Raw genomic sequence first — 15,000 nt, 5'->3', positions numbered from 1 at the left:
TTGCCTAAAATTACAGTCATGTTAGACTAGGCTTGATTAATGCAAGGATATCGTTTACTCTTGGGTGAAGTAACGGATTTTGACGTAGGAAAAATCTATTTTTGGGTGAGATAGCCAAGTCGTCCTGATGGAAGGTCGTTCCGGCAGCTTCCTACTATATAATATTTCTGCGAGTGATATTACAAGAGAATTACCGTCAGCTCTCACAGGGTTCTAACTCCCAGAACGACTATCCTAAGATATCGTGTATAATCAGGGATGTATCAGTAGATAGCCATAGATATCTGCACCCCTAATAGACTTAACCCAGTCCAGGAAACTAAGGAGAAGGATAGGTGAGGAGCCGTTACGTATCCTCTCCTCTCAGCCGTTACGTATCCTCTCCCCTCATGGTACTACTGTTCGTCACTGATGACGTCATCCTTTCTACCGCAGCATCCTATTCTGTGTGAAGTTTTTTCAAGTGCGCTTATTTCAGCTTTTTTTTAGTATTTCCACGCATGATGGCTTCCCTCTTCTTTTACTGTTTGAATTAGCTTTCACTGTCTTAGATACCCTCGGGGAGTGGTTATTTAGCTTTTATTAGGTGATGAGAGAGCCATGCACTCTGAGTCCAGCTGGCCATTGGGCGCCATGTCGCGTACCCGACCGCCCTCTTATTTTGTGTTCATTTAGTCTTATTTCACTAGTATCACATTAGCTAGCCTTATTTTTAGCATTAAGATGCCTTGGGCTCTGTTTTGTGAATACATTTACCATGCATTATTGTAATTTAAGTTTTAGTGCATGTCAGTCCTGGCTAACCTAGCTTAGAGGGTGGTAAAATTTTAGTTGGAGACGGGCTCGCCGATGGCGATCAGGTCTTTCTTACTCGACTTGTTGGCAACGGCTATTTTACCCTTAGAGGGTTTTTTACCTCAGTTATACTAGTTTGCTGAGCCCCTATGCCCGCCTGCCTTCGATCCCCCGGTTTTTACGACCTATTAGACTTAGCCTAGCCCTCATCGGCAAATCCGTTGGTCCACCATGTTGCATTCGCTCATGATCTTTCATGCTAGGACTGCGCAGTCCATTGGAGCTCCCCTTTGCGAAGGGTGATCTCAACTTGTCGGTGCACCGACTTAGCTACGCTGCTGTTACGCAGTCCATTGGAGATCCCCTTTGCGAAGGGTGATCCCAACTTGTCGGTGCGCCGACTTACCTGCACTGCCGTTACAGTACCTCCTAGCCTCTGGGATTTCTCGATCGACCTGCGGCATCCTATATTTATTTTATACTAGCTTTTGCCGTCTCTGACGGCGTGGCATTTGTTTTAGAGTCTTTCTAACCTTTCCTGGGATTCAGGGTGCGGCGGCCTAGAGTGTCTCTGTCTAGAGACTCTCCCTTGTTGGGATAACCCTCGGATTGAACCCAGATTTCTTTCTGAGTCTGCCATCCTTGCCGTCGCCTCTGTTCTGGGGATTGTTTAGGGAGTGCTCATATGGTGCATGGGTATAGCTACACCATGCCGTCACCTCTCATTTATATCCTAGCCTTTCCGGGACTGACATTGCATGAATTTTATCATTATGCTGCTGTGTATTTGCATTTGTTGATTGTGGGGGTTGGTTCCCTCTGGGATCTGACCCTCCATGGCTGCCAGCATGCTTCTCCCTGAGGGGATAAGCTGTCAGACTGAAGGCAGTGCCAGTAACTAATAGCTTTTCCGCCACCTATCGGCACACTATCCCCTCCTATAGTACCTGTACTGGCGATACGTCGCTACTTACGGCAGTGCTGCCACTGGAAACACTGCCTTCCCCTATGGCAAGGTGTTTTCTGTGGAAACCCTTGCCGGTTATATCCGCCGCCCCTAGGCGCCATTGCCGTTACTGGCGGCGGGGCTAGTACTAACCTACGGGAGTGGATGTCTGTAACAGTGCCTTAGGGTACATAGGACGCTGGCGCCAATGGCGTTAACCCCTGGTGCTGCTGGTACCTCTAGGGCACATGCCTTTCTCTCCTCTTTATCTGAGACTGCCTTACCTAACGTAAGGTGGGTTCTCTACTGACTGTATGTGAATTCAACTACAGATCAACATAAAGGCCTTACTCCTTCGACTTTTGAGGCTTCTTTATGTATGCTGGGCTGGGAACCCCTTTTACGAAAGGTCTTCAAGGCCCTGCCATGGAAATAACCACTACATAGGATTATTGGTTTTCTATCAATTTGCCCATTCCCCTCTAAGGGTGTGGATTGGATAGATGGGTGATAACTTTATAGGCTAGTTCCCAATCCCGGGTCTTCCCTAAGTGAGGGTATCAACCTGTAATTATAGCCCTCGGGTTGCTATAGACTCTTGCTCATTAATTGATACGTCGATTGCTTAAACTATTAAGTTTACCCGTACCGTTGCCTTCTAATTGGTTATTTCTCTGTGGAGATATAGGAGCGACGGTTCTTATTTTCTTAATGATAAAGATCTTAAAAATTTTGCATTAAAGAAATTTCTCATTACCCATTATTTTTAATTTCCTACACATAATGTCATTTTCCCGCTATGAATAGTTATTCATATTCATAAGCCAGAATGATAGTGATTCTATCCTTCATTATAAACTTGCCCTGATACTCATTGAAATAAAAACCCACAATCTTTTCAATTAATCACCTTCCAAAGTTTGGAAGAAAACCCAAGCATAATTAATTTGCGCCTCATTAATTGTAAACATTTTTTCTCGTGAAGTTTTCAGTCTTCAAGATTCAATTCATCTCTATTGATGTACTTCAGAATTATAATTTGGGCTTTCCCTCAAAATGACTGATCAAAACAACTTTTGGCACATTTTTTTGAAGAATATGATAAAGTTAAAAAACAAATCTGTATGTATGTTTGCATATTGTAAAGTATTCCTTGCGTACTCACTATGCGTACTCTTAATTTTTGGATAGCCGATTGTTGAGCAACAACTTACCGGATATGACCAAACTTTTTCATTAAATAAGTCCCCTCTCCTACAAGAAATCCGACATTTAAATTAAACAATGTTATGACGGGAATGTTGACATAGACTAACCTGAATAACCAGAAAACATCAACCTTATACCCGTACACGATCCTAGACGTCTTAGGTCCCTTCATTCAAGCAACACCTTTTATCATTTTCTACACATACAGCATCTTTCAAAATAAGTGGTTGCTTAACAACTAAATGCAACAGACCAATCTGCATTCTCCTGATGCTTTCAAAAGCTTCTGGAAATTTATCTTGGAAGCTCTTAAATAACGGATTTTGAGCGAAGCAAAAAATCTATTTTTGGGTGAGATAGCCATGACGTCCTGATGGAAGGTTCCTTCAGTAGCTTCCTGAGGGTATATGACTACAGTAGATATTCCCAGAGAATTAAACTAAAGGTTTCACAGAATTCTAACTTTTGGCGCAAGTACCCATAAGGTTTCCCTTTAGGATATCGTATAATAACAGGGGACGTATGCTTGACACGCCACATAGCTATCTGCACCCCACATAGCGTTTACGCTTCAAGGGGGAAGTGTAGCAAGTATCATTAGGGGCCGTTACAAAACTCTCCTCCTGCGTTACTGTTACGGTACCTAGTGATGTAAACAAACGGCCGCCATCTTGGTTTACACCATATCCGCGCGCTTCATTCCTGATTCTATCTAGCGTATCTGTCAGCCTCCATGATACAATAAGAAAGGGAGGAGCCTGACGGGCCAGAATAGAGAACGAGGGCGGGTCTATCAGGACGTCATGGCTATCTCACCCAAAAATAGATTTTTCGCTTTGATCAAAATCCGTTTTTTGGGCTCAAGCCATGATGTCCTGATGGAAGTGTACCAGAGAATTATTGTATCATGGATTTTCCCCGTTTCGGTAGTGCCTTCTATATCAAACAATATTACTTTGGTCTGATGACCTTAGAGACCGTGACATCTCCGTTACATGTCACTACCAATGGCATAAACTATGACATGGCTTCCTGCCCCTCTGGCAGGGAAGTCCTGTTTGGATGATAGGAACATCTCGAAGTATCCTGATGAAGACAAACTCACCTGTAGATGAGGATCTTGTCAGTCTCGTAGACAGATCAGGAAAGTTAAGTACTTGTGTGGGAACAAATATTTCACTTTTCTTAGGTGAGCTTATATCAGACAGGAGCAATATTATAACATGAATTATAATAAAGGTTAAAATAGGGGCAAATAAAATTCAGTAACAGTACTGTATTTCATATAGAGGGGCGAAATAAGATGCATATGGTAGTGAAAATTCTATTTTATTCAAAAAAATATTCACGATAATATGAAATAAGATAAATAATTTACAATAAAATTATTGATTAATAAACGTAGACTGAGGACTACATAAGACAAGGGTGTGGAATCTGAAAAGGACACACATGGGTTCCAAAGGAACTAAAAGTCTTTTAAGTCACAATACACTTCATGTCCAAATACACATGTGGCACACGTGTTCAAGTCTATGTTACCTTGTAGAAGAACAGTCTTTCGTGCCACTAAGTGGCACTTAAAATCACTATGTATCGCACTACGGTCAACACAGGCACCCGTTGAGTTAGAGTCCAGAAATAACTCACTGTCCTACACAGCACTAAGCAGCAGGTTTCAATACACTACCTGCGGCTACCACGAATCTTTTGACTTCATGCACCTGCTTTGCATAGTGTTTAAAGAACACTCTTGAGGATTTCCAGCCTGTGAAAGATCGAAGGCTTTCGAAATCCATTCCTTGGAAGAAATTTAGGCAAGAGGCGACTTTTCTAGGATCATGACCAGCGGGTGTACTGTCAGGATCTGCTCTACGAATAAAGTGGGTGATTTTCGCCCTTAGTTGTTTAAGTGACAAATCACTACCCGATGTTTCTCCTTTAAAGAGTTGTCCTCCGCCAAAGTCTGAAGTTCTTCGAAGATAGACCTTTAGACTCTCTACTGGGCATAGAGAGACATCTTTCTTCAGAGGGCAGATTCTCCATGGGCCCCAACTTTTAGTAGGGAGTTCATTCTTAGCGAGAAACGTTGGGTCAGGGAAGAGGGTAAGTTCCCCTATTTCGGCGAACTGTATTTGGCCCTCTTATCTAGATATAGCCACTATTTCACTGACTCGTGCTCCCGAGGTGAGAGCAAAAAGGAAAATCACTTTTTGAGTCCAAGTCTTTCAGAGGGCAAGATTCATTGTCCAGGCTAGAGGCAAAATGGAGCACCATATCCAGAGACCAGGAGATGGGTCTTGCTGGAGGTGCAGGACGGAGTCTAGCACATGCCTTCGGAAGTTTGTTAAAGATTTCGTTGGACAGGTCTATCTGGAAGGCATACAGTAGTGGTCTTGTCAAGGCCGATTTACAGGTGGAAATCGTATTGGCTGCTAAGCCTTGTCCATGAAGGTGAATAAAGAAGGATATACAGAAATCTATGGGCATTTTCGTAGGATTCTTTGCCTTGATGAAGGACACCCACTTCTTCCAGGATGATTCATATTGCCTTCTGGTAGACTATGTTTTATATTCCTCTAGGAAGTCTAAACATTTCTTCGAGATTCCAAACCATTTCTCCACAGCTAGGGAGAGAAAATCATGAGATGAAGGTCTTGGGTTTTCTTTGATGAAGCGAAGACAGTCGACTTCTGAACCTGCTGAGAGAGAACTGGGTCCGTCAGAGGGATCAGCTTGGGTTGTAGCTCCAGGACTAGAGGAAACCAGTTGCTCCAGGGCCACTTGGGAGCCACTAGGGATGCTGTTCCCTTGAAGGTTCTCAGTTTGGAGAGGACTTTCAGCACAAGGTTGGGTGGAGGGAACAAGTAAATCTTGGACCATCTGTTCCAATCCAGGGACATGGCGTCCACCGCTTCCGCTTTGGGGTCCTCGTTTGGAGTCACGTACAGAGGAAGTTCGTTGTTGTCGCTCGTCGCGAAGAGGCCGATCTGCAGTTCCGGGACTTGGCGGGAGATGAAGGAGAATGATCTTGCGTCTAGGGACCATTCAGACTCTATGGGGCTTGTCCTCGATAGAGCGTCCGCCGTCACATTGCGGAATCCTTGTAGGTGAACTGCTGAGAGGTGCCATCTCTTCCTGTTCGCTAGGTGGAAGATGGGTAACAGCATCTGGTTGAGTTGGGGCGATCGTGAGCCCTGACGGTTGAGACATCTGACCACAACGGCGCTGTCCAGAGTGAGACGGATGTGGATCGAAGGACGAAGAGACAGTTTCTTCAGAGTAAGAAGAATCGCCATGGCCTCCAAGATGTTGATGTGAAACGTCTTGAATAGGGAGTGGCCTCCCCATCCTTCTAGTGAGGCATCCGTGTGGATGATTACCGACGGAGGTGGTGGTTGAAGAGGAACTGATCTTTTGAGGGTCTTTGCCTCCGACCACGGCTTGAGGAGTGAGCGAAGCCTGGTTGGCAGAGGTCTCTTGAGATCTCTTCGAGCGATGAATGCGTTTCGTCTCCAGACTCCCGATACATCTTTTAGCTGTGCTCGTAGCACTGGGTCTGTCACTGAGGCGAACTGGAGGGAGCCGAGCGCTCGTTCCTGTGGTCGTCTTGAAATCCGTTTGGATTTTAGAAGTCTCTTGACAGATCCGGCTATTTCCTTCCTTTTCTTCAGAGGGATGGAAAGACGGTGTGACTGAAGGTTCCAATGGATTCCCAACCATTGAAACTTCTGAGCTGGAGACAGTCGAGACTTTTTGGTGTTGATTTTGAAACCCAGATGTTCCAGGAACTGGGTCACCTTTCTGCAGGCACGCGAGCATTCTTCTGACGATGTAGCCCAGACCAGCCAATCGTCTAGGTAAGCCATCACCTGGACGCCTTGAAGGCGTAGCTGTTGGACGATCGTGTCTCCAAGCTTCGTGAAGATTCTTGGGGCCACGTTGAGTCCGAAGGGCATAGCCCTGAAGGCGTATTGTCTTCTTTGAAGCTTGAATCCTAGGTAGGAGGAAGCCTGGTGATTCATTGGAATGTGCCAGTATGCGTCCGCCAGGTCTATTGAGACCGTGTAAGCCTTGTGAGGCAGTAGGGCTCTTATCTGTTGAAGAGTCAGCATCTTGAATTTGTTGTTCGCCATGAACTTGTTGAGAGGGGACAAGTGCAGAATGACTCTGAGTATGTCTGAATTTTTCTTGGAAACACAAAACAGTCTTCCCTGGAACCTGGTGGACTTTACCCTCTTGATCACCTTCTTGTTCAAGAGTTCTCGGACATATTCTTCCAGGATGGGGGTTGAGGGTTGGAAGAATTGGTGGAAGACTGGAGGTGGTTTTATCCAGCTCCACCCTAGTCCCTTCTTGACGATGCTGTGGGCCCAAGGATCGAAGGTCCAACGATCCTGGAAGAGGCGGAGTCTTACTCCCACCGGAAGCACTTCATTGCTTCTGATTTCCAGAGGGTTTACCACCTCGGCCGCTTGCTCCCCTTCCTCCTCTCCCTCTGGATGGACGTCAAGAGGAGTCCTTGCCGGAGCCTCTACCTTTGGGGCGAAAGGTAGTGGATTGCCTTTCATAGGCAGGGGTGAAAACTGGTGACTGGGCCACCACTGGCTGAGGGACCAGCTGAAATGTCGGCTGTGATTGAGCCACTAGCTGGGGAGTAGCGGGTGCCGGAAACTGGCGTTTGGCCTGACGCTGCTGGGGTCGGGGCTTGTTGGATTTCTTCTTAGGCTTTGGACCCTCATCCTGAGAAGATTTCCTCTTTCGGGACATGCCCCACTTATTGAGAAGGTTCCGATTCTCAGTGGCGGCCTTGTCCGCAATCTCTTTCACCAGGTCTACTGGAAAGAGGTATTTGCCACAGATGTTGGAGGAAATCAGTTTCCGGGGTTCATGTTTAACGGTGGCGTCCGCAAACACGAACTCTACAGGCTCTTTGGGCCTTGATGAAGCTGTGCAAGTCCTTCAGCAAGGTCGCAAGGTGGGTCTTTGCAAGAACCATGTAGTAGCCTGGGACCCGAATGTCCCCGGCCATTGTCTCAAGCTGTACTTGAAGAGACAGAGAGGCGGCCAGCCTCTCTTTTGTGTCCTGTTCCCGACGCAAGAGGTAGTCGGTGAGCTTGGGGAGGTCTTCATTAAACTGACGTCTAGCAACGTCAGCCTCCAGCTTTCCAACTGTGAAGGTAAGCTGGAAGTCCTTCCAGTTTTTATCATCGGGAGGTAGGGCAAGGGACAGAGGCCTACATTCCTCCAATGTAGGGCAGGGTTTTCCTTCCTCCACCGCCTTTAACACGGAATTCAGGGCCTTTTCCGCGAAGGGAAAGACCATGGTGGGAGGAGCAACAAAAGACGGGTGCTTCTTGCTCAAAGTCGGCACCTTGGAGTTGGTGTATCCTCTGCTCTTGAGGCAGTCAGCCAGCATAGCTTGAGCCTTGGCGTGGTCAAACACTATGACCTCCTTAGGCTCGGGCTCCTCCTTGGAGACTGGTTCGGACTTGAGACGGATGTAACAGTACGGGTAGGCGTCGAAGCTAGGGTAGAACTCCACCTCTTCGAGGGGAACAGCACCTACCTTATCATTGATGAAGATGCGTCCGGTCGTGATTGGCATGTGTTTTGCATGCTTCCAGGGATTGGTCACTGAACAGGGGGAAGATCCTTGACGGAGATCTTCTTCGGCTGCTTCTTCAAGGTCAGAAGCTCCCTCTTGAGGTCCGCATGCCCCTTGCGGAACTTCTCATCCAGGAATGCCACCAGAGCTTGGATGGTATCCTGGGTGCCCGGTACCACAGGTATCGGGGTGGCAGATGTAGAGGGGACGGGTTCAGAGACCACAACGGAAGTCACGGAGGGCGCACGGGCAACCTCGTCCTCAGAATCAGGGGTCTCCACCTGATCCTCTTCCTCTTCTTGACCTCCGTTATGAGGGTCCTTTCCGTATTTTCGGATACATCCGACATCCTCTCCACCTCGTCGAGATGACAATCTTGGAGAGCGGCCGCAACATCCGGTTCGACCGTTAGTTGGACGCAGGGGATCTCAATGATCCTTAGGGATAACGGCATCAGCAGATGCCTTAGGGAAGAGCATGGCTCTCATCTTCTCGCTTGGGAGAGCGCACCCACTTCCGCAGTTTCTCTCGGGCGTTATCCCTAGCCTCTGCTGACGGAGGATTGTCAAACGCCTCATCAAGCAGACCCTTGCAGACGTTACAGGCCTGCGGATCACAATAGCGAAGGTTCCCCTTCGTGATGGAACAGCTGGCGTGGGTCCGGCACGCCTGGTGGCCGTGGAAGTTAGGGCGATGTACGCCGCAGAAGGCGCTCTCACACTTCACATACTCCTGTAAAAGAAAGAGGAAATGAGTATTAAGAAGTCAATACAAACATGACTTACATTAATCTTAGACTAGAATAAGTTAGTAAACTTATAAGATTCCAGTGTGTATAGGCTTAGGATAGGTAAGCCGGAAAGGAGGTAGGAAAGACACATATTTGTGCATCCCACCCAGCCAATTGCCGCGACCCCATACTGTAACTAATTCAAGAGGACCGTCATGGGCCCTAGGGGGAGGAAGAACATCCGTGCTGGATGAGCCAAGCTTAGGCTTCCTCTAGGGAATTAGGTACAGTAAGAGGGGGAAGCTAAATTCATTCAGTGTATAAAAAAAGGGGGATAAGCTAAGCCCCCTTATCAGATTAGGTCCCGGCAAGAGACTGCACAAGGAAGAGCAGAATATGCTGGAAATTTTTTACTGTGCAACTATACATAATAGTTTTCAGTCTAGGGTATAACTATACCATAGGTGTACTGGCTATTATCCATAGCTGCACAATATTAGCTGTCGGCACGGGGCCGGCAGGAGAGAGGAGTGACTGTCCACTATAGCGCCAGGATTGGTGGCGCCGGCAGCCTGGCGGAATGCCGGAGGCTCGACTGGCGCCGGAAGGTCCCCATCAAGGATGGACCCTTCCCAGCCATCAGTCTATGTGGCAGAGAGAGAGGGTGACACCTTAGGTGATGGCAGCCGGCGGCCCCCGGCGGTAACCGACACTGACATCATTCAATGAGACAGGTAGGGCACCGAAGATTCTGACGGCTGGCGCCGGCAGAGTGGGGGGCCGGCAGTGGACCGGCACTAAGAGAGAGAGGGATAGGATAGGAGGAGAGAGAGGGAAGGGTAATACCCAACACCCAATCCAATCTTTCTCCGGAAGAAGTGTTCAAATGAAAGGGAGGGGTGCTACCTTTTATCCGGCGGCAGAGAGCCGGCAGTCTGCTATGTTGCCAGTGGCGGCCCAAGGGAGGGCCGAAGAACACTCAAAGAAGGGAGGTCCTCCGTCGGCAGACCGACCGACGAATGCTAGCCCATAGTTTGACTATATGCGGGCAGCATAGCAGTACGGACTAACCAACGAAAGGACTGAGCCGAACCGGCAACCCACCAGCACTCGGTGGAGTTGTAGGACGGCGGACAGGGGTGTGAAGCTAAGCCAACACCAAAGGAATAGAGGGGGAAGGGAGAGAGTCCTGAGGGGGGTGTATGGGGGGAGCGTAGTTCCCACCAACACACCCATAGTGGGGGAGATTCTGTTCAGGGCTAGCCTGTCTAGGTAGGAAGAGTCCATTCTCCAGCCTAGGAGAGGTTACCACAGAGTAGGTACAGCACTAATGTCCTGTCCTAAACTATAAAGAAGCAGAATCTCACTGACTGCCTAACCTAGGCTAGGTGAGCTAGTCTCCTAGACCAGGAAGGGCAGGGGGAGGACAAGTAGCTAGGCCACAGGGAGGACGGGACTTAACCCAACCAAGTGTGGACTAGGGGGAAGGGCAGAGCCCCACCACCTTCACCCTCCAGCAGGGATCCGAAGGAGAGTACATTCTCCTAATGGGGGGCTGGGGGCGAACGACTGGTACTCTGAGGTTCCGTCCCAAACTCAAAGCGCTTGAACAATGGCAAGGAGTGGGGTAGGAAACATCCTAGCCTAACCTTACCCGAAAGCATATCGAGGTAAGGAGGGGTAGGATGTAGCCTAGGCTACCTCAGAGGAAGGAGATTACCTTAGGAAAGGTAACTGGGGAGGTAAGGGAGTATACAATAGCCCCAGTGTTAAGTTTGGGGCAAGGGAGACGACTACCAATATCACCGAAACCCATGGTATACTCCCTAGAAGGCGAAATAACATCTGAGCAATCACTGAATCTTGTTTGTATAAATGCCTATATCTTCATTTTATAAAATAACACTAGGAACAATTATTATATCATGCAAGAAGTAAACATGAACACTAGGCTATCGAGCCTAGGGGCAAGGCTAGCAATCTAGCATAGGATAGGCTAACATAGTTGCCTAAACGAATACTAACGCATAATATAACTAATTCCTAGCAATGAAGACTAAATAACTTATGAAGTTATTAGTTATAGGACCGGAAAGGTTGCTCTGGCTAACTAAATAAAGCATGCGAGGCGAGCAACAGCGTCGAAACATGACGCCTCCGGATGGGGCACAGCTCAGCCACAAAACACAAGAATTAAAGATAAAAGTCGTTACTTTACGGCTGGAGCTTATTTATGCAATACAAGAATATGGTACTCAACTTTCCAAAAGAAGGCGAGGCTGAAGATTGCGACATGATGCAATTAAATAGTGAACACTGGGAAAAAAACACTCTGCTCAGGTACGCTACAGAAACAGGAATGAAGCGCGCGGATGTGACGTAAACCAAGATGGCGGCCAGCTATGGCGGCCGTTTGTTTACATCGCTAGGTACCGTAACAGTAACACAGGAGGAGAGTTTTGTAACGGCCCCTAATGATACTTGCCACACTTCCCTCTCGAAGCGTAAACGCTATGTGGGGTGCAGATGGCTATGTGGCGTGTCAAGCATACGTCCCCTGTTATTATACGATATCCTAAAGGGAAACCTTACGGGTACTCGCGCCAGAAGTTAGAAATCTGTGAAACCTTTAGTTTAATTCTCTGGGAATATCTACTGTAGTCATATATACCCTCAGGAAGCTACTGAAGGAACCTTCCATTACGTCATGGCTTGAGCCCAAAAAAATATCTTGAATATAGTCAATTGCTTCCATATTGCCAATAGACAAGAACTGAATAGGTCATTGTAATGCAGTTACATCACACAAAAATTGACCATGTTCAAACTAATTCTAGTACAAGTATTGTGGTATTGTATTACACTTGATTAACCATACAATATTTATACAACAAATAAGTTTTGTAACTTGGTGGTTCATGGAAGTGATTTTTATTTCAGTGGCAATGGGCTGCTGTTAATGATGAGCATAATAAGCTCTGACATGAGTTGAATAGCATTCTACATCGTAGCATTGAAAGACCTTTGACATATTTAGTTTTAACAATTTACAGTATATAATAGTTAGTCTAGAAAAATAAACTGTAAAATATAAAGAAAATGAATACTCTTAATACAATTGATCAATCTTCCAAAATGTGAAATGAAGTTTCTACTAGCTTTGAGAGACCAGTAAGCAAATAGCATAGGTCAATAAGAGACAAAATGATAAACATCAGCATATTTAAGACTTTTGAGTTCCTTTTGTATGGTGATTCCACTCCATGATTTGTTTAGCATTGGTAATACAGTAATTTGTTTGATCATTCTGAATATTTGGCAATTCTTACAGATTTATTTGAATTCATACTTCTTTTCTAGTACATAAACCCACATATCATTTAATGTTGTCAACAGGTTGTTTGCTGGACTTTTATTTAACAAAAAAAATAATTTTTGTTAGGCATCATCATTACTGTAATACTGTACTGTACTTTTCTTCTATATACATGTATGTGGCTTCTTGTGATCTTTATCTTCGACAAAATATTGCCTTAAGTGGTCTCTTCCTTATTTCCAACTATGACAATTATGATTTTGGTTATTACCAAACAGTATCTGCTCAATTGAAAAAAATTAGTACAATTATTGTCCGTGTTACCTGCATCAAAAGAACTACAGTACATAATACAACACGCCTCAATATTTCTAATACCCATGTTCAGAATATGTACTGTACAACCTGGATATACTCCCCTGCATGATATGAAAAAAAAATTCCTTTTGAATTTAAATGATAAACTTATTTTCTTTTAGTTCTAGTTATAGCACTGCCTTTCAGCAGAACAGTAATAGTAAAATGTAATTGACGTGTTATTCACCCAACCTTTAGTTGTTTGGTAATGCATTGCTCTTTAATTTCAGCATAATTATATTTTGAGTGATCTCTTCTTTCTCATTTCTTTTCAATTATCACTTTCCCTATTTTTTGCATACAGAAATTCTGTTCTATGGATGTCCATTTCTATGAGTTTATTGCCTCATAGACTTTTCTATATAATACAGTACTTGTTTATTATCATATGGTTTACTTCTCAGACTTAATTTTTTTTTTCGCTACCTATCATTGGTATTTTCACTGAAGCTTATAAATTAAAATGTCTTTCAATTAAGAGACTTAATAGAGAATTACTTAAGGGAACTAGTTCTTATGTGACATAACCAGTTATTTAAATACAGAATTTGATATAAAGTCTATTTGTACCTTCACAACCATGATACTCTTCAATACTGTATTCACTTCACGGCCTATATGTCATCACGTCCATCTCCCAGACATTACAGTCCACCATTTCAAGATACTTACCTCTCTGTCATTTATCAACCATACAAGAGCTGCAGCAGGAATGGACGGGGCTGCTATGCATTTGAGATTGACCATGTCCCCAACAGCATAGTGAGCATTTACTTCTCCCTCAATGTTAGGCTGCTCTTCAGGAATAACTGAAATTTTAGAAGAATAATAAATTTTTCAATTAAAAAAAACTAATTTCAAATTGCAATAAACGAAAAATGAAAAATGTAACTCATAATAGTTTGCTATTTCAAGGCAATTAAGAAGAGGAGTAATATTTTCCCTGTTGGAGCCCTCAGGCTTATAGCATCTTGGTTTTCCAACTAGGATCAGAGGTTACCAAATAATAATAATAATAATAATAATAATAATAATAATAATAATAATAAAGAGCCACTAATTAATATTAAACCAACCAACAACGAAGTGATGTAACACTTACCAACTACTGTCATATTCCTTGACATTGTATGACTCTTGAAATCAGGCCAATCCGAGTTCACCTCACATGTGTATGTTCCAGCAGCGGTCAAGTCTACCTCCTTGAGAGTTATTTTCTCCGGACTTGTTTCAGATTCCTGAAAAAATTTACCGTATATCATTCATTTAAAAGAAAACTTCCGAAAGGAAATTTAATCTCATTAGAATGGATTTCATCTCGGTGATTAACTAGACTGGAATATTTCACCAGAGGAACTGTTAATAGCTTTCATTCCACAATTACATGATCAAAACATTAACATTAAACTTTGATATCAAGCAAAGAACTAAATCCAGTTTAACTACATAGTGCTTTTCACTTCTACATTATCTATTCAGTTTCCATCATATCAAAATTGTCCATGTCTCATATACACCCCATTATAAAACTGACATTTTCTGTAATATAAAATTCTAGCGAAGGCCAATGAAAATACATTGATGGTTCAATGGCAAAAATCACTAATTCTTAATCGGTACACATGATACGTTCAGCATCTGGAAGAATCACCAGATGAGTTATTTCTGAATATTCTAAAAAAAATTGGTCTGTGTGCATGCACTACCAATAAACGCATCTGATAAGGGGATTCTTCATTACAGAGGCTACATACTGAATGGCCACAGTTTACATTATAAGTTATTTCTGCAATTTAATTTTTTACAATTATAAAATATTGCGCAGCCAACAAATCGTGTCGACACGAGAATAGTTACAGATGGCTTCAAACTGATGGAACCTAGATTTATGTTTACTTTAGGCTCCAGAGCCTTTAAATATGCGGCCCCGAGACTATATAATAAGCTCCCACGAAACATTCGAATGATTGAAGACATTAATGCTTTCAAGAGGAAACTGAAGACCTTATTATTTCAACGGTCATACGACAGTGACGATT

The 15,000-nt window shown here is 44.4% G+C and overlaps 1 protein-coding gene across 1 annotated transcript in view; it reads right to left on the bottom strand.

Moving 5' to 3' along the window:
• The window catches only part of LOC137616437 (cell adhesion molecule 2-like), a 316,026-nt gene that overhangs the window by 22,951 nt on the left and 278,075 nt on the right, over positions 1-15,000 (bottom strand). Inside the window, exons 5-6 of the mRNA XM_068346186.1 lie at positions 14,064-14,199; positions 13,634-13,770 (exon numbers count right to left, since the gene is read on the bottom strand). Of these exons, the coding sequence (XP_068202287.1) occupies positions 13,634-13,770; positions 14,064-14,199 (273 nt within the window). The remainder of the gene's footprint in view (positions 1-13,633; positions 13,771-14,063; positions 14,200-15,000) is intronic.

The sequence above is a fragment of the Palaemon carinicauda genome, chromosome 22, assembly GCF_036898095.1.
Source record: "Palaemon carinicauda isolate YSFRI2023 chromosome 22, ASM3689809v2, whole genome shotgun sequence".
Taxonomy (NCBI): domain Eukaryota; kingdom Metazoa; phylum Arthropoda; class Malacostraca; order Decapoda; family Palaemonidae; genus Palaemon; species Palaemon carinicauda.
Note: the sequence above shows the minus strand (reverse complement) of the source record. Positions and strands in the feature narration are given on the sequence as shown.